The sequence below is a fragment of the Thamnophis sirtalis genome, unplaced genomic scaffold (genome assembly GCF_051295495.1).
Source record: "Thamnophis sirtalis isolate CommonGarterSnake01/CBP01778 unplaced genomic scaffold, rThaSir2_p1.2 scaffold_14, whole genome shotgun sequence".
NCBI classification, from domain to species: Eukaryota; Metazoa; Chordata; class Lepidosauria; order Squamata; family Natricidae; genus Thamnophis; species Thamnophis sirtalis.
The window spans coordinates 5,740,914-5,760,913 of NW_028261394.1; the positions used below are offsets into that span (position 1 = coordinate 5,740,914).

Below are 20,000 nucleotides of genomic sequence, written 5' to 3' on the forward strand. Positions count from 1 at the left end.
AATTCACGCCATTCTCCCCAACATGGACTGATAGGCTCAGCCATCTCTTGTCTAAATCAATGCCGCCTTTTTTTTTTTTTAATTTCATTTTGGACGACTTGGACCAGCCGAATGGAAATGCTTTTATTCTCCTAAGATTTTAAGTGGGCAATTTGTGGTTGTGGCTTTTTGGTGTTATTTTTAGGAGCTGTTTTTCTTCGGTTTCGTTGCTTGGCCTTCGAGCCTCTCCCCTGCCTTCCTCCGGAATGCCGGAATAAATGCTCGGCGAAGTGATTCATCTTAAGAACTCTCCTTAAGTTCTCTTCACCTTCCTAGGGACGCGAGATGGTTTACATTTTAACCTTCCCTGGAATAAAGACGCTTGTAGGTTTTGACGGTGGTCCAACTAATGACGTCCAACGGCATTAATTCAAGGATAGGGGATCTAAACGTGATATCACACTGCAAATCCAAGGGTTAGCTATGATGGAGAATGGTGGCAACCAAGTTTGATGGAATCATGGAATCATGGTGGTGAAGGGGACCTTGGAGGTCTTCTAGCCCAAGTCCCTATCCAAGGCAGGAGTCTAACTTTTCTTGAAAACCTTCGGTGATAAGAACATCCACAACTCCTGGAGGGAAGCTATTCCATTGAGTAATCATTCTCCCTGGTAGGAAATTCCTTCTTGTTTCCATGTTGCTTCTAGTCCTCCCCTCGGGTGCTATGGAGGATGAATCATGCCCTCTTCCTTGTGACAGCCCGCTAGTGGTGGAGTCGTCTTCTTCTTCTTCTTCTTCTTCTTCTTCTTCTTCTTCTTCTTCTTCTTCTTCTTCTTCTTCTTCTTCTTCTTCTTCTTCTTCTTCTTCTCCTCCTCCTCCTCCTCCTCCTCCTCCTCCTCCACTTCCTCCTCCTCCTTTTTCTTCTTCTTCCCCCTCCTCCTTCTTCCTCCTCCTCTTCCTCCTCCTCCTCCTCTTCTTCTTCTCCTCCTCCTTCTCCTCTTCTTCTTCTTCTCCTCCTCCTCCTCCTCTTCTTCTTCTCTTCTTCCTCCTCCTTCCTCCTCCTCTTCCTCCTCCTCCTCTTCTCCTCCTCCTCCTCTTCTTCTCCTCCTCCTCCTCCTCTTTTTTCTTCTTCCCCTCCTCCTCCTTCTTCCTCCTCTTCCTCCTCCTCCTTCTCCTCTTCTTCTTCTTCTCCTCCTCCTTCTCCTCTTCTTCTTCTCCTCCTCCTTCTCCTCTTCTTCTTCTCCTTCTCCTCTTCTTCCTCCTCCTCCTTCCTCCTCCTCTTCCTCCTCCTCCTCTTCTCCTCCTCCTCCTCCTCTTTTTTCTTCTTCCCCTCCTCCTCCTTCTTCCTCCTCTTCTTCCTCCTCCTCTTCCTCCTCCTCCTCTTCTTCCACCTCCTTCTCCTTCTCTTCTTCTTCCTCCATCTGATGTAGATCCAGGTCTCCTAGTTCTACATTAAACAGGTCTTGGCAATGAAGATCTTAGTAGCTAAATTAATGACTACTCTCCATTTATCCAATTGTCTTTGAGTAACAAGATCCCTCTACAATTTCCCCCATCCAGCCTATGATTCCAATGCTCTCTTTGGTCCTGCTTTTTTGAGAGGACAGGCGAATGCTGTAAATCCCTCGGCTTCTCCAAACGTCTCATCAGTTAATTCCTTTCCCCCCAAAATGTAATCTAACCCTCCTTGCTCGAGACGCATTAGGCAAACAAGCTGGGCTGCTCAGCTGTTTCCTTTTGTGCATCTCTGCCTTTGTGTTGCCTATTTAAACCCCAACAGAATGTCAAAACTTTGGCCCTCTGACCCCTGCCAGCCTTTCGGAATGGCTGAGTTCATTTGACTGGCCTTCCCATCCTGCTGTGGATTAGTCTGCTCTAGTCTACCAGCAAGACAATATCTTTGTAAAGAAGGCGAGGGCAACTCTAAAAGGTCCTTCATTTAGTAAGTAGGGGGAAATCTAGTTTCTTGGGAAGAAGGCAACATTTCGGCATCCAAAGGCCCTCCAATTCTGTGAACTCCCAGGAATGGTTGCAGAGCCAAGAAGAAGGAAACCACAAGGCTCAGCTCTCTGAGATTGGGTACTTTTTTATATAGACGTTTCACGACCCAACTGGGTAACATCATCAGTTATAGAAGGAAATAGCATTTGCAAGGGGAGAGGGGGTGATGACGACGAGGATGACGACGAGGAGGAGGAGGAGGAGGCTGTGGGGTTCTCAGTGATCTCTGAGCTTGGTTGTTTTCTTGCAGACATTTCATTACCCAACTAGATAACATCATCAGTGCTGGAAGGGAGGAGGAGGGGAAAGAGGAGGAGATGGGGTAGGAGAAAGAGGACTACGTGGTCCTTGGTGCTCTTCTTGGTGCAAAATCTTTGCATGCACCGAACTGGAAGTAATGCTGGGAGTAACCCTCCCCTCCTCCAGAGGTATTTCACGAGAAGAGTCCTCCACACCTCTGCTCGCAATAGAATCTCTTATGCCACCAGGCTCGACATTTGGGCTTGGACAACTTAAACTACACTGCCTATAGTCTAAGCATAGTACATAAAATTATGTGCTACAATGTCCTTACCTGTCAATTATTTCAGCTTCAACTGCAATAATACATGGGAAAACAATCAATACAAACTCAAGGTAAACATTCCAACTCGATTGCAGAAAATATGACTTCAGCCATAGAGGGGTCAACGCCTGGAATGCTCTACCTGACTCCGTTGTTACATCCTCAACCCCCCCCCACAGCTTCAACCTTAAACTTTCTTTATTGAAGAATGTTAATAAATTTTACAAATATTTCTCCTTCCACCCACCCCACAACTCTCACCCCCTCCTACCCTCCCTCCCCCCAACTTCCCAGAGCAAAATACAGGGTATAAACATTTAACAATCATACACTAACATAAGCTAACTAACTATAGCATCCTAACTCCTCTTGTGCTTTAACTCCCTTTTATTAAGCTAAATTTAGATAAGCTATACATTCCTTGTTCATTCCTAGGCTCATTTGAAATTTCTTAGTCCGATATTTATTTTGAATGTAATCAATCCATCTTCTCCCATTCCAACTTGTATTTCTCATTGAATGGTCCTTCAAATATGCAGAATTTTGGCCACCTCTGCTAAATTTACTACTTTAACGTCCCAACCGGACGTTAAAAGTAACCTCAAACTGGGAGAGAGGAGTGGTAGAGGAGGAGGGGAAGTAGGGTAGAGGGGAATGATGGAGGGAAGAAAGAAAGTTGGAGGGGGGAGGAAGAAAGAGGTGTATGGAGAGTGGAAGAGGTATATTGGGTTTCTATTTTGGGGGGTATTGTTGACAAGAGGAATTGCTGTGATTATTGTTTAATGTTGTATGGCCCCCGGCTATGCACAGTATATATGTGACTGTATGAAAATGAAAATGGAAAATAAAACATTTTAACTCGGAAAAAAGTAACCTCAAACTGTCTACCATGGAGCTCACCCCATTCCTAAGAGGTCCATAAAGGGGGCGTGCATAAGTGTGCATAAGTGTGCTTATCGTCCCTGTCCTACTGTCCCCATTTATTCATACCCATTTCCTGTGTTCATGCAAAGGGGGCCTGCATAAGCGCACCAGCGTGCTTATCGTCCCTGTCCTACTGTCCCCATTTATTCATACCCATTTCCTGTGTTCATGTCCATGTTTATACTTATACCTCTTATCTCGTGCATGTTGGGCAAAAATAAATAAGCAAGCTATAAAATAAAAATAAGTTGTGCTTGCAGACTAAATACGTATGGCATACTTTTTGCATGCTTGTGCTTTCTGGATCGCCGTTCAGGCATGTTTTCCTATAATACATTTAGAATACAGTCAGGGGCTTTCCGTGAGTGTTGGTCCATCCTGTGAGAAAAAAAATAGCAATAGCAATAGCAGTTAGACTTATATACCGCTTCATAGGGCTTTCAGCCCTCTCTAAGCGGTTTACAGAGTCAGCATATTACCCCCAACAACAATCCAGGTCCTCATTTTACCCACCTCGGAAGGATGGAAGGCTGAGTCAACCTTGAGCCGGTGAGATTTGAACAGCCGAACTGCAGAACTGCAGTCAGCTGAAGTAGCCTGCAGTGCTGCCTTTAACCACTGCGCCACCTCGGCCCCACAACCTCATTGGATCGTGATTTATTTCGAGGGTTGCAATCTTCCGCGTGGATTGCCTGCATCACGGAACATGCGATGATAGACTGAACGTGTTACATTTTGCATTAGACTATCTTGTCTGGTGCGAAAGCATTTGATGATCTCTGGGGCTTCTGTCTGGATCTTCGTTGGCCCCGCTCTTCATTTGTGTTTTGTTGTAAACGAGACAACTTAGTCATCCTTTGATGTTGGATGACTCAGAGCGACACTGGATTCCTTTCCTTCTCTATTTTCATGTCGTCAGGCTCTTGACAGAGAAAGTGAGTGAACGGGCATCGCAGCTTGACTGACAGGTCAGTCATTCTAACCAAATCCGTCTACCCCAAAATTACCAATTTGGAAATAGCAATAGCCCTTAGACTTATATACTGCTTCTCAGTCCTTTACAACCCTCTCTGAGTGGTTTACAGAATCAGCATGTCGCCCCCAACAATCTAGGTCCTCATTTCACCGACTTCAAAAGGACGCTGAGTCAACCTTCACCCGGTCAGGATCGAACTGCTGGCAGTTGGCAGAATTCGCCTGCAGTCCTGCATTCTAACCACTGCGCCACGACGGGGCTTTGTGTCTCCTGGGGTTCAAAAGGGCAAACCCTGATGCCCTTAGAGAAGTTGGTTTCTCAACAGTTGCAACACATCTGGATGAACTTCCAGTTTGAGTTCTAGGGAAGCTGCTTCTCTTTCAGACGGCTGGGGTTGGTGACTTTTAATTACTTCTCCAATCTGTCTTTTGAGGAACCGTTTTGTTAATCATCTCAAGCTTCTGTCTGCCAGGCCAATTATGAGAAAAAAAATATTGCCTCAACAGAGTGGGAGTCATCCTGGCCTTCGGTATTGTGTAATTCAATCGGGATTTATAAACATGGAAAGGAATAGAATGGTGTGTGGGAATGGCCTTGAGAGGAGGAAGAACGACAGACAGGACAATAATTAGATAAGAGGCAGCTGAGCCCACAGAAGGAATCGGGGACATGGCAGAAGGAACCCTCTCTAGTTTCTTGAGTGGCGAAGAGACTTCAGATTTGCAAGATTGATGTAAGCTCTTCAAAATAGCCTGGAATACTAGCTCTGTCTTTATTGTAAGGCAATCACGATTTAAATCACTAGTAAAAAGGCTTGATTTAAATCAACTCGATTTAAATCATAATTTTTTAAAGAGCAGCTGTCATCCCTGCTGTGAAATTGTGTGAATGCATCAATGCAGTGCGTGTTATCTCAGCTTGCAGCTTTTGGATTCATTGTAGGGTTTACGTAAATATTGAGCAATATTATTAGAATTAGAATTAGAATATACAGCTCATGCTACACAACTAAGCTCCATTTCATGCAGAATAAACTCAATTATTAATGTACCTTAAATAGAAAACTATCTTTCGATAGGTTTTTTTTATTCCAAAAGCATTTTATTAAAATAAATTGGATTTTAAAAAATCCCATTTAAATTAAAAAATATCTGATTTAAATTTAGAAAAAAAACAATTAAAATTTTTTTAAAAGCCCATTTTTTTTTAAAAAAACATCTTTTTCTATCTACCCTGAACCTTAAGATCTAGAGCAGTCGGCTGAAAGTGTCTTAAAAGTGTATTTTGCAACATCAAACGTGAGTTTAGATCAATTCAAGGATGCCGGGTGCCTAGGAAACCGGATCTAAGGAGGAAATGTCTTAAGGAGGAAAACAAATCTTACAGTTTTCCTCCAAAAAGAAAAAAAAAGAGAAAGATTTGCAAGTGACTTGTGCAATAGTTAATGTGTTATGAATTCTTTGATTTTTTTTCAAAATACATCCTCCCAATGCTGGTAAACCATCTGTCACACGTCCACATTTCAAGATAGTAAATGTTGGTCCCTTTGCCATTTTTGTTTTAAGGAAAACCTTTTTTCAAGCACATTCAAGTGTTTCTTGCCTGCCAAAAGGCTCCAGCTGCAAAGAACACTTTTAAAAACAACTTCACTTGAACCACGAAAGTTGTGCTAAGCTAGAAAGTCAAACCTGAGCAGCCATTGGCCCAAAGCCACCGCACTTCATAAATGCCCGCCAAGTTATCTTGGACCATATCCGGCTGATGAATGATCCCTTCCTTTTCCAGGACATTATGCCAACAAGCTCTTTGTAACAGAAGGGTGAGGGAGAGTTTTTTGGGGGGGGTTTAAAACAGAGGCTTTACAAGATCCCAACTCCAAGTTAGAAAAATTCCACTCAAAACCTAAGAAGCATTTTTTTGTTATTGATGGTGACACAACAGCTGTGTGAAGCCAGGGTTCTTTTCCCCCCTGCTTTGAATCTTAAACCTCACCCGTACTCTCTTTTTGGGAGCAGTTTCTCCACTGGCAGATTATTTTATCACTGATTTGGAAAGGAAAAGTGTTTTGGAGTTCAACAGTTTGGCACCAAATAAGGAGAGTTAATTAGCGTATCTTTCAGAGTATAAGACGCACCTTTCCCCCTCAAAAGAGGCTGAAAATATGGGTGCGTCTTATACGCTGAATACAGCATTTTTCTCCTCCTGAAACGCCGCCCCCTTCACCATAGTTTTTTGCTCATTTCAGCCCCCCCCCCAGTTCCCAGGATCACTCTGCAAGGCTCCTAAAGGCTATTCATGCCCTTTTTGGGGGGACAAAAATGGACCAATTTTCGCAAAAAACAGGGCGTTTTTTGCTCATTTTTGCCCCCATCCAGGAGCACTCTACAAGCCTCCTAAAGGCTATTCATGCCCTTTTTTTGAAAAATAAGGGCCCATTTTTGTGAAAAACCGACCATTTTTGGGAGGTGTGCAGAGTGCAAAACCTTTTTTTAATTTGCCTCTTCAAAACCTTGGTGCGTCTTATACTCCGGTGCATCTTGCACCCTGAAAAATACGGTATTTTGTGTGCTTCCCAGTGAGTTTAGGGACACACCCTATAAATCATGAACAACACACACACTAAAACACAAAGTTCTTCTCCAAATGAGTCCTCCAAATCTTGTTCTTGGCTGCTGTTTGGCTAACAAGTCTCTGAATCTTATTATTGTTGTTGTTTTTGTCAACCCGTAGGTGGCCAAAGTGGAATATGTTAGAAGAAAACCCAAATTAAAGGAAGTTCTGGTGAAGTTAGAAGAGCATATGGAATGCACTTGTACAATTTCAAATTCCAATCCAGATTTTCGAGAAGAAGAAACAGGTATGTTGGAGTAGATTAAGAGACGGAAGCGGATGGTGTTGGATGTGTTTTCTGACATTCCCCAAGTCTCTCGAGCATTAAACGTCTGGAAATGAGAAACATGCTTGTGATAACCACAAAACAATGGAAGATAGTTCATATTGCTTAAATTTTTCCTCCAGCAAAGTCCCAGCAAACAATCTTTCATGAGATTTCACAACTACACACCTTTATCAGGCTTGGAGAGTTGCCAGGCCGATATCTTCCGAACACCACACTGTAGCAGCAATTCCTTGGCAAGAGCAAGGATCTTCACCCTAATGAATTGAACTAATTGTCTCCTGCAAACTCCACTCTCCTCTTTATTTCCTATGGGAGGGGGCATTCACCATCCACCTGTGGCTTTACTCCCAAGTCGATTCTTATTCCTTAGCTGCTCCCTTCTCCTGGCAGCTCTGCGCATGCGCACACTGGGAACAAGCTCCAGCTGTTCTGCTCCACTGATTTCCAACTCCGAAGGCAGCTGATAAATGTTGGATGGCCTTGGCCCTATCTCTGCCTCCAATGCAGAGCCCTCATCAGAGCCTTCCCCAGACTCCAGGACTGGCCCATGTTTCTCCACCACCACCCCATTGTCTGAGTCTGCCACCAGCTCTGCTGGTGGGCCACAATAGGCTAATAAGTCTTGTCCTCAATTCTGGACCTTTTGAGAAGGATTTAGATAAACTAAAATGGACACCAAAAAGGCGGATAGAGATGGGAAAATTAAATCCTTTTCAAGGAAAGATGAAGGAATTAGGGCACAAGAATGTGGAATTTGGGTTTGGTGTTCTCATAATGGTTACCCATAGATTTGAGGGATGGGGAGGAGCTGGTATTTGATTATTTTTTTATATATTGATTGATATCAAAAACAGTGGAGGGTGGGTTGCCTTCTCTTTCTCCTGCCCTTTCTTTTTATTGTTCTGTTACAATTACTAGTATTATTATATCTCATGGGCCTTATAACTTTCATTACAAAGTTTCTGATGAAGCATTAAAATTGACTCCCGATCTTTGGTTTCCACAGTCAAACCCAACGGAGATATATCAGATAAAATAACTTTAAATTCATTTATTTGCATGTCAGGGGGATTAAACTTAACCCCTGGGATGATCTGATATTAACTGCAGATAGCCACAGGGGTTTATTTCATCCCACCCGTGTTTAGGATTACACACCATGAATCTTAGCATGGTGGATATGTCTTCCCTAAAGCTTGTAAGTCTCGTGGTCAATTCTGGATCCCTTGAGAAGGATTTAGGCAAAATTGAATGGGCACGGAAAAAGTCGATAGGGATGGGGAAATTAAACTTTTTCAAGGAAAGACGAAGAAAATGGCATGAGATGGTTTGGATTTGACGTCCTCTCAGTGGTGTCCCATAAAACAGGAGTCTGCATCCATGGCAAATTTAAGCCTGGAGGACTTCAACTCCCAGAATCCTCCAGCCAGCTGGCTGGGGAATTCTGGGAGTTGAAGTCCTCCAGGCTTAAAGTTGCGAAGGTTGGAGACCCCTGTCACAGAAGACCATGATTTGCTTGATGGGGTCCTTGAAGGAGAACATGGAATGCTGGCACTAAGAATCCTCCAAATTCCATCTGGAGGTTAGGAAAATCCTAATAGCAAGAACAGACCAACAGCTACCTCCGTAGAGAGGTAATATCCTGTCCTTTCTAGGATACATTAATTTGATTTTCCACGCTAAGCAAACAGCTAAGGACTTCATTAGCCCCTTTTGTTAAAATGGTTTTGGTCGATGTGTTATTCGGTAAAAACCTTCCATTTGTTGCAACGGTTCTTCTCTGAGAAAAGTTTCTTTTGCTCCTTTGCTTCCATAAATGCATGCCCGTTGTGGCTTATTTGTTAAATATACCAATGCTGCCATTATGTCAACAGGCAGGCGTAGGAAAAAAGGTAAAAAACGACGGAAATGGTTAAAACCCTCCTTAAAATGGAGCCCATAACCAGGTACGAGCCATGTATGGAAACTGCCTTTCAGATCACAACCAATAGGGGGAAAAAAATTGGGGCGATTATTCTTCCCATAATTGATCATTATTTAAGATTTGGGGCCGTTGGCTGTTGCCGAGAGAGATCCAGCAATCAAATGTGATGGGCTGAGCTCAATCTTTTCTCTTCAAAGCTGCAAATGCTCCGTTTGCAGGAGGTTGCTATCCTTTGGTGCTTTAAAAATGATGGAGGCTAATCAATGCTGATACGTAATTATTGTTGATTTCAAAAGATCAGGTTGTTCTTGGGAATTCTACGGATGGGTGTCAATTTTTCTTGGGCTGGTGTTCTGACCGAGGCTTCCCAAGAGCATGAAGCAAATTCCTTGTCCCGACAAAAAACCCTTTTATTAATTGGCTGTGAATTCTGCTCATTCACATCCAGCAAAGTCTTTGAAAGGAGGATTTACAGTCACAGACCTTATCTGGCTTGGAGAGCTGCCAGGCCAATCTCTGCAAAACTTGGCAAGGAGTCTCGGAGAGTCATGAACCAATTAAGGGAACTAATTGTCTCCTGCAAACTCCACTCCCCTTTCGCTCCTCTTTTATTTCCTCTGGGAGGGGCCATTCATCGTCCACCTGTGGCCTTATTCCCAACTCCCTCTCTCCCTCCGAGGCAGAGCCCTCATCCGAGCCTTTTCCAGACTCCAGGACTGGCCCATGTTCCTCCCCAACCTCCTCCTTGTCTGAATCTGCTGCTAGCTCCTCTGGCAGCTGGCGGGCCACAACAGCTGGAAATTTTTTGCAGTGGCTCAATTGCTGGCCTGTGGCTGGCTGCAGGTTTTAAAGTAATTCTTGTAACCTAACTTTTAAAAGAATCTAGGTAGGAAACTGACATGCCACAGAATAAAGCCACAATCTTGGGAAGGTATAATCTTCCATTAGGGCTCCATCCCTAATTCGAAAAATAGAGACGCTTGTGAGTGTTACTCAATGAGGGCCCATTTCCCTAAAATATGGGTGTAATTTTAAATCGGAGTTGTTGACTGTCTCATAGAAGACTCGGTGGGGTACTAGGTAACGTTCTGATCTGGGAACATTTTAGCCTTCATGATGGGAAGTCTTCAAAATTTCAAATCCATCCCACTTCCCTCCTTCTCTGCCTCATCATCTGGAACTCCAACCTTATGATGGTCTTCAGATTTTAATCTGCAGTTCAGGTGAATGAAGCTACCAGCTTTATGAGCATGGAATCTATATATATAAAAGCCAAATACCACTCACTCATCACAAAATCATCAGAACTGTAAAGCCTACCTACCTGAAATTCGGCACGCATGTTCCTCTTGCCTTCTAGGTGCTCACTAAGAAAGGGTTTTTTGAAATGACCAACAGATCATCAGTATTTCTTATACAGTAATATATTAGCATGCGTCAATGCTAAGGAGTTAGACGTTCTACTCCCCCTCCCCACCTGAAAGGAACTCTGTTCCAACGGCTTCGTAGTGAAGCCAAGGTATCCAGCTAGTATATTTATATTTGGAACATGGAAAAAGGGGTGACAGACCCAGAATTGATGGATAGAAATCTCTTTTTTTCTAGAGATTTGAGACCTGCTTGGATATAGAAGGTATTTATATTGGAGGTTGGTGGTCTTTAGCCTGATTTATGATCTCCAGCACATACCATATTTTTGGATTATAAGACGCACCTTTTCCCCTCAAAAAAGAGGCTGAAAATCTGTCTTATACACTGAATACAGCATTTTTCCCACCCGAAACCCCACCCCTTCACCAAAATGGATGTGCATAGTTTGTAGGAAGCTTTTAGAGAGCTCCTGGGGGCTGGGGAGGGAAGAAATGAGCAAACAAGAGCCCATTTTTTGCTCAATTCCCAGCCCCCAGGAGCAGTCTATAAATTTCCTAAAGACTATCCATGCCCCCTTTTTATGAAAAATGGGCCCGTTTTTGTGAAAAACAGGCCATTTTTTTGCTCATCCCCCCACCCCGAGGACTCTGCAAATCCCCTAAGGGATATTCGTGCCTTTTTGGGGGAGAAAAATGGGCCCGTTTTCGCAAAAAACAGGCCATTTTGGGGAGGTTTGCAGAGTGCAATTTTTATTTATTTATTTGCCTCTTCAAAACCTTGGTGCATCTTATACTCCGGTGCGTCTTATACTCCGAAAATACGGTAATGATCGGATTCAATGATTCTTTAATTACAGACGTCTTTTTCTTTCTTTCTTTCTTTTTCTTTTACAGATGTCAGGTGAAAATAAGCTAGAAAAGATTTCTTTCCAGGCCTCGAATGTACAGGGTCTGTTACATTCCCGAACCAACGCTGTATGGTGCTTTCTGGATAAATACTTCACTCATCTTCCTATCCGGGGGGGAAAAACTGGTTTAAAAAGAGAGAGAGAGAGAGAGAGAGAGAGAGAGAGAGAGAGAGAGAGAGAGAGAGAGAGAGAGAGAGAGAGAGAGAAGAGGGGGGAGGGAGAGAGAAACACACAGACACACACACACACACACACACACACACACACACACTCTTCACCAGAACACAAGGGACAAATGTATAGTTGTTTAAATATGACATCGCAGGAAGTATTGTAGCGGTCTGCAAAAAAAATACGACGTTTCCCCATCCATGAAATAGAGAAACGGTGACGTGAATGGAAGGAGAAGAAGAGGAGGAGGAACAACTAACAATATGCGGACAGCAGACTTCCTAAAAAAAACTGTCAATGGTGCTTTTATTTTATTCCCCTCTTGTCCATTTTATTTTTCTCGAGAAATGTGCCTGAGGCCAAGATGGTGACGGACGGATTCAAGATGGCGTTTGGAGGCGGGTGCGCGCGTGCGCACACAAACACACACACCCCACACACACAGACACACAAGACAACGGCACGAACGACAACTATCAAGAGCAGGAATGTATCAAATGCCAGGACGGAATCTAGAGTGGGTTATTTTTATTTTTTATTTTTTTGGCTTGGCGGTGATTTAAAAGTCTATTAAAGAAAAATCCATCTGGGGCGCCTTAAGTGTTTGTTTTTCTTTTGGGTTGTTATTTTTTTTACACACCATCAAGTTATTGAGCTTATCTTTTTATTCTTTTGCCTAGCATTTTATTATCTCTCTCTTTTCTTTTTCTTTTTTTTGGGACTACACTTACCAATAATCCGATATAAAAGACTGGTGTAGCGGCAGTGAAATGGGATCATGGAAGACTATGGCGTTTTTATTTCTCCTAGCGGGGAGGGGGGGGGTGCAGACTAATGAAATGTATTAAAATAAAAATGGTATACCTATGCATAATTTTATAATGTTTCTTGGTTTGTCTACCCTTTTTCTTTTCTCCCCAGCCTCCTCCTTTTCCACAATATATTATTTAAAGCAGGCGTTTAGGTTTTCACCTTCTCCTTCTCCTTCAAAGAGTTACTGAAGAATTAGCAACAGGCTTCATTGGATGGTCTTATGGCCGCCATCTTTTCTCGGAGAGTATACTTGGTGGCTCAGTGGCCAAGACGCTGACCTTGTCGCTCCGAAAGGTCGGCAGTTCAGCGGTTCGAATCCCTTGCGCCGCGTAATGGAGTGAGCTCCCGTGACTTGTCCCAGCTTCTGCCAACCTAGCAGTTTGAAAGCACGTAAAAATGCAAGTAGAAAAATAGGCACCACCTTTTCTCGGAGAGTATACTTGGTGGCTCAGTGGCTAAGACGCTAACCTTGTTGCTCCGAAAGGTCGGCAGTTAAGCGGTTCGAATCCCTCGCGCCGCGTAATGGAGTGAGCTCCCGTGACTTGTCCCAGCTTCTGCCAACCTAGCAGTTCGAAAGCACATAAATAAATGCAAGTAGAAAAATAGGCACCACCTTTGGTGGGAAGGGAACAGCGTTCCGTGCTCCTTCGGGAGTTGAGTCATGCCGGCCACATGACCACGGAGACGTCTTCGGACAGCGCTGGCTCTTTGGCTTTGAAACAAAGATGAGCACCGCCCCCTAGAGTTGGGAATGACTAGCACATACGTGCGAGCTTACCTTTATCTTATAGTCACGCAAGATGGACAATTAAGTTAGGACAATCGGTGGAGCAGCTTGTCTTCAGAAGTTCTGAGAGCTCCAACACTGGATGTTTTTTTTTAAAGAAGAGATTGAAGTGGTATCGAGTTTCCTGCTTGGGCAGGAGGCTGGATTAGATGACCTCCAAGGTCTGCTATTCTGTTATATTCTGTTAACTGGAAGGGACTGTTTGGGGATCACGTACTGTAAAGTCACATTTACTTAAATTTCATAGCTCAAGAGCAAGGCCCAATCACGTGGGGAAGATTATTGGACGAATAATGCTAATTCTTACTCTCTGGAGGACACAAAGATGTGTCTTCAAATGACATGGAGCGCTTGGTTTTCTTGAAGATACAGGATCCTTTTTAAGAACGTTGACAAAAGGCTCGGTGTGGGTTCGCAAGCTTTAGATTATATGCAAGTTAAACCAAACCAAACCACGTATTTGAGTCCTCCACAAATACGATTGTGGAAAGCCAACTCATGTTGCCGATTTCATCTGTTTCCGTGGTGTGAGATGTATACAATTCTTCTTGTTACTCATACTGTATTGATATCGCTGTGGCCCGGAACAACCTTGCTGGAAAACATAAAATTCTTTATTTTTTGGTATTAAACAAAGAGAAAAAAAAATGCTTTATGTGTATTCAAAAAAAATCTAGTGTTTTCTTTTTTGGGTGTGTGCGTGTGGAAAGGTGATATTTGTGTTTTTTTTTTAATCTAAAACCAATGGTTTTCTATACCCAAGAAATCCTGTTTTGTTTTTTCTTGAGCCAGAATATATATATATATATATATTAAAAAAAGTGAACGAGATTGGGATATGCATTTTATGGACCTATTTTTCTAGCGGTGATAGCTTATCTCATTTAAAGTATATTTATTTTCACTAGGAAAAGGAGAAAGATGTTAAGCATGTGTCTTGTACTTCCAAAGGAGAAAAGGGTTGGTTGCCTTTGAGATGGGGATGGATCAGTGGTGGGTTTCAAAAATTTTTGGAAACTACTCTGTGGGTGTGGCCTCCTTTGTGGGAGTGGCTTGCCGGCCATGTGACCTGGTGGGAGTGGCTTGCCGGCCAGGTGTTTTCTCTCTCCCTCTCTCTCTCTCTCTCTCTCTCTCTCTCTCTCTCTCTCTCTCTCTCTCTTTCTCTTTCCTTCCTTTTGTCTCTCTGTCCCTTTTTTCTTTTTTTCTTTCATCTCTCTCTCACTCTTTTTCTTTCTTTCTTTCTTTCTTTCTTTCTTTCTTTCTTTCTTTCTTTCTTTCTTTCTTTCTCTTCCTTCCTTCCTTCCTTCCCCCCCTCTCTCTCTGTCAGTCAGTCTGTCTGTCTGTCTCTCTCTCTCTCTCTGTGGCAATGGTGGGTTTCAAATTTTTTTGGAACCTACTCTGTGGGTGTGGCCTCCTTTGTGGGAGTGGCTTGCCAGCCATGTGACCTGGTGGGAGTGGCTTGCCGGCCAGGTGTTTTTTTCTCTCTCTCTCTCTTTTTCTCTTTCCTTCCTTTTGTCTCTCTGTCCCTTTTTTCTTTTTTTCTTTCATCTCTCTCTCACTCTTTTTCTTTCTTTCTTTCTTTCTTTCTTTCTTTCTTTCTTTCTTTCTTTCTTTCTTTCTTCTTCCTTCCTTCCTTCCTTCCTTCCTTCCTCCCTCCCTCCCTTCCTTCCTCTCTCTCTCTCTGTCTGTCTCTCTCTGTCTCTCTCTCTCTCTCTCTCTCTCTGTGGCAATGGTGGGTTTCAAAATTTTTTGGGAACCTCTTCTGTAGGTGTGTCCTGCTTTCCGGGTCCACTGATGGAACCTCTTCTAACCAGTTCGGTAGATTTGATGAACCGGTTCTACCGAATAGGTGCGAATTGGTAGGAACCCACCTCTGGGATGGATCTTCCTTGGCCTGCTTTCCACCATCGCTGGTCGAGATCCTTCCATCAAAGGACAGAAATGGGATCAAGTCTTAGCTCAGCGCAATGGGCCTTGGAGTTCCTTTCTCGTTGATTTTTGGCTCAGAGAGCTCAAGGTTCAACTTTCCTCTGCAAATATAGGACTCAATAATATTGTTTTACGAGAGCACAGCTGGCCACCTTCTCATTGCCTAGAATAGTCAATGAGAAGCCCGTAGAAACCTCCGACCTTTCCGTTATTGTGAAGGGGGCCATGGAGAACTCAGATATGCAACTATACATGGGAGTTGTGTTTTCCTCTTCCTCTCCTGCTCTTGTGTAAACTTTGTTATTGTTGTGTTGGTTGTACAACATCTTGCCAAACACAGTTCCAAAGAAACTGTCACCATGTCCCACAACCTACCCTGTTCCCCCCAAAATAAGACCTCCCTGGATAATAAACCTCCTGCCAATTACCTCCCTACGACCAATTAGATCCCACAGATTGGGCCTCCTCCGAATGCCATCCGCTAGCCAATGTTGACTGTCAACCACTTGGGCGAGGGCCTTCTCTGTGGCTGCCCCGGCCCTTTGGAACGATCTCCCTGTGGCGATCCAGACCCTCACCACCCTTCAGGCTTTCCGCAAAGCTATTAAGACCTGGCTATTTCGGCAGGCCTGGGGCTGATGAGTTCCCAGCCCCACTCGAATTTGTTGTGACTGTTGTTTATCTTTTTAACTTGTTTTTGTCTCATTTGTTGTTTGTATCCCCCCCCTCATTTTGGTTTGTTCGCCGCCCTGAGTCCCCCGGGAATAGGGCAGCATACAAGTGAAATAAACATTTACAAACATTTACATTTAAGCCCAATCGGACTTTTGAGTGTGTGTGCTAAAATAAGCCATCCCCTTAAAATAAGCCCTCCCTGAAAATATTTCAATACAGCAGCAGCCACGAGATGACCACTCTCACCACCTCCTGCACCTTCACGATTCAAGGTACTAATTATGACCTTTAAAGCGCTCCATGGCTTAGGCCCAGGATACCTGCGAGACCACCTACTGCCTCCCATCGTCCAGTGCAATCCCACAGAGTTGGCCTCCTCAGGATGCCGTCGGCCAGACAGTGTTGACTAGCAGCCCCCAGGGGAGAGCCTTCTCTGTGGGAGCGCCTTCCCTCTGGAATGAGCTGCCCCCCCGGAGCTTCGTATAATCCCCGACCTCCGGTCCTTCCGACGTCCCCTAAAAAGTTGGCTTTTCCAGCAAGCCAGCCTGGCCTGAACAAAACAAAATAAATTATTGATTATTGTTAATTTTAATCGAATTTTAAATGTTATTGTTAATCTTAATTGGGTTTGTTTTTTGGATACTCTATCTAATTTTTTTAAACTTTTGTAATATGTGTCTTTTTTCATGTTGTACGCCGCCCTGAGTCCTTGGGAGACGGGCGGCATATAAATCCAATAAACAAACAAGCGAACCTCAAAAATAATAAGACCTCCCTGGAAATAAGGCCAAGTACTCATTTCGGGTGTCAAAAGAAAATAAGACCCTGTCTTATTTTTGGGGAAACACGGTATGTCTGGATGGAGGGAACTGTACTGCAGATAATGTTTCTGTTTCCAATTTGTGTGTTCAGATGTGGATGTGTTTTTATGACTGACGTTACCTTGATTTTATCCTTGTTCAACAGTGGATTGAGTTGCTGGTTTCGGTTGTTATTTTTTCCCCCTCTCTCAGTGTTAAAATCGATCAAACAAACTCACGTTTTATTAAAGTAAGGGGAATGAAAAGGACGTTTTCCTTTTGATGATGGCTTCGACTTCAAAGTCCCATTCATTCAAAATCTGGAAGTATTGAGAGAGGAAAATATCTGTGGGTGTTTTCCTCTGAGTGTAACTCTCGGTGTTCTGTATGCTCGATGGGAACAAGGGAAAATTGTATAAAGATGAATTTATATATTTATGGATGAAATGGCGATGTTGCTTTGAAGTTGATTTCGCTGCCCTTGAAACATAACAAAACAAAATCTTAACATGCCATGCATTCATTCATTAAAAAAAAAACACACAGGAGGCCAAAGGTTTAAGAAAGTTACCAATTTCTCTCAAGTGGAAATCAGATCGAGATTGCCCATAATTTTATAGTAGTAAAGTCCATTGGTTAGAGAGAGGGGAAGGAAGAAAGGAAGGAAGGGGAGAAAGAAGGAAGGGGAGAAGGAAAGAAGGAAGAAAGAAGGGAAGGAGGGAGAAAGGAAAGCATCCTCTAATCTCTCGTTAGAGAGGATTACTGAACACCAGTGATTCATTCAGAACTGTCTAATTGTAAAAAATAACCAATGGGAAAATCTAGGTAAATCCATATAACAACTTTTCACTGCCTCAGATCAATTACAAATCTGGCTGGACAATATGAAGAACGGTTGCAAGAACTGGGGATGTTTAGTTTCATGAAAAGAAGGACCAGGGGAGACATGATAGCAGTGTCTCGATATCTTAGGGGCTGCCCCAAAGAAGGGGGAGTCAAGCTATTCTCCAAAGCACCTGAGGGCAGGACAAGAAGCAATGGGTGTAAACTAATCAAGGAGAGAAGCAATTAAGAACTAAGGAGAAATTTCCTGACAGTGAGAACGATGAATCAATGGAACAGAAGTTGCCTCCAGAAGTTGTGAATGCCCCAACACTGGAGGTTTCAAAGAAGATGTTGGAGAAACATTTGTCTGAAGTGGCGTAGGGTTTCCTGCCTAGGCAGGGGGTTGGACTAGAAGACCTCCAAGGTCCCTTCCAACTCTGTTATTCCAAATGTTCTAATTCTGGGAGTTGAAGTCCACACATCTTAAATGTCTATGGAGATCCTCAATCATCCAGGTCAGGATTGTCCCAATGTTGGGCCTGGAATTCCTTGGGGTTTTTTTTCCCTTTGAATTTCTGAAGAAGCTTCTTGGATGAGAAGGGAAACATTACCAAAGGAATAAAAACAAGGAAGTCCAGTCACCTATTGGGAAAACGCCTTGGGACACACATCTTAAAGCTATCAAGGTTGAGAAACTCTGGTTCTACATAAGGCACCTTTGGCTGCCCCCTTACCTCCCCCAAGAAAAACCAGGGTAGCTTTTTAGCTGAAGAACCAGTGGTGAAATTCAAATTTGTTTACTACCAGTTCTTGGGTGTGTGTGTGGCTTGGTGGGAGTGGCTTGGTGGGAGTGGCAGGGGAAGGATACTGCAAAATCTCCACTCCCACCACACTCCAGGGAAAGGATATTGCAAAATCCCCATTCCCACCCCACTCCAGGGGAAGGATACTGCAAAATCTCCATTCCCTCCCCATTCCAGGGGAAGGATACTGCAAAATCTCCATTCCCACCCCACTCCAGGGGAAGGATACTGCAAAATCTCCATTCCCTCCCCATTCCAGGGGAAGGATACTGCAAAATCTCCATTCCCACCCCACTCCAGGGGAAGGATACTGCAAAATCTCCATTCCCTCCCCATTCCAGGGGAAGGATACTGCAAAATCTCCATTCCCACCCCACTCCAGGGGAAGGATACTGCAAAATCTCCACTCCCTCCCCACTCCAGGGGAAGGATACTGCAAAATCTCCATTCCCTCCCCACTCCGGGGGAAGGATACTGCAAAATCTCCATTCCCTCCCCACTCCAGGGGAAGGATACTGCAAAATCTCCATTCCCTCCCCACTCCGGGGGAAGGATACTGCAAAATCTCCATTCCCTCCCCACTCCAGGGGAAGGATACTGCAAAATCTCCACTCCCTCCCCACTCCAGGGGAAGGATACTGCAAAATCTCCACTCCCACCACACTCCAGGAGAAGGATACTGCAAAATCTCCACTCCCTCCCCACTCCAGGGGAAGGATACTGCAAAATCTCCATTCCCTCCCCACTCCGGGGGAAGGATACTGCAAAATCTCCACTCCCTCCCCACTCCAGGGGAAGGATACTGCAAAATCTCCACTCCCACCACACTCCAGGAGAAGGATACTGCAAAATCTCCACTCCCTCCCCACTCCAGGGGAAGGATACTGCAAAATCTCCACTCCCACCACACTCCAGGGGAAGGATACTGCAAAATCTCCACTCCCTCCCCACTCCAGGGGAAGGATACTGCAAAATCTCCATTCCCACCCCACTCCAGGGGAAGGATACTGCAAAATCTCCATTCCCTCCCCAATCTGGGGCCAGCCAGAGGTGGCATTTGCTGGTTGTCCGAACGATTCAAAATTTCCACTACCGGTTCTCCGAACTACTCAAAATTTCCGCTACCGGTTCTCCAGAACCTGTCAGAACCTACTAGATTTCACCCCTGCGAAGAACCCAACTCAAAACACTGAATGGAACGAAACCTATGCCCTCTTTAGCTCAAGGACAATTTCCTCGATAAAATAAACTGGAGACTTTTTGTTATCGGTCCTTTCGTCCAATTAGCCAGGAGACCAATCTTGCCTATTGCTTTGATTGGTTTTTCCGGGCTGGAACGAATGTCTATCCTTGTGCATCTGGCATGGTTTGTGTGAAATAAGAATTCAGTTCCCAGGAGCACGGCTGGGCCAGGCCCGGAGGTTTCATATTACGATGCATTCTACAAATTTTGGCCAGCTCCGCGCTTCTTGATAATTTCACGCAATGCTCAGGGGATTGAAGGGATTCGTGCGTTCGGCGATAGAGAGATTCTCACAGTGAGGATCGTTGCCTGGGAGCCTTTCCTCCTTCTCTTGCCCTCTTGCCCTCAACCCCCCCCCCCCAAAAAAAAAATTGGGATGGGCAGCATTTGGCTTTCTCATTGGGATGC

The 20,000-nt window shown here is 44.0% G+C and overlaps 1 protein-coding gene across 2 annotated transcripts in view; it reads left to right on the plus strand.

Moving 5' to 3' along the window:
- PDGFA (platelet derived growth factor subunit A) overlaps window positions 1-11,704 on the plus strand; it is a 61,694-nt gene extending 49,990 nt beyond the window's left edge. Inside the window, exons 5-7 of one of the 2 annotated variants that reach the window (XM_087728507.1) lie at window positions 7,176-7,302; window positions 9,219-9,290; window positions 11,533-11,704. In XM_087728507.1, the coding sequence (XP_087584633.1) occupies window positions 7,176-7,302; window positions 9,219-9,286 (195 nt within the window). In that variant the 3' untranslated portion in view covers window positions 9,287-9,290; window positions 11,533-11,704. The remainder of the gene's footprint in view (window positions 1-7,175; window positions 7,303-9,218; window positions 9,291-11,532) is intronic. The other variant, XM_087728508.1, reaches the window with a different exon arrangement.
- The last annotated feature ends 8,296 nt before the right edge of the window (window positions 11,705-20,000 follow it).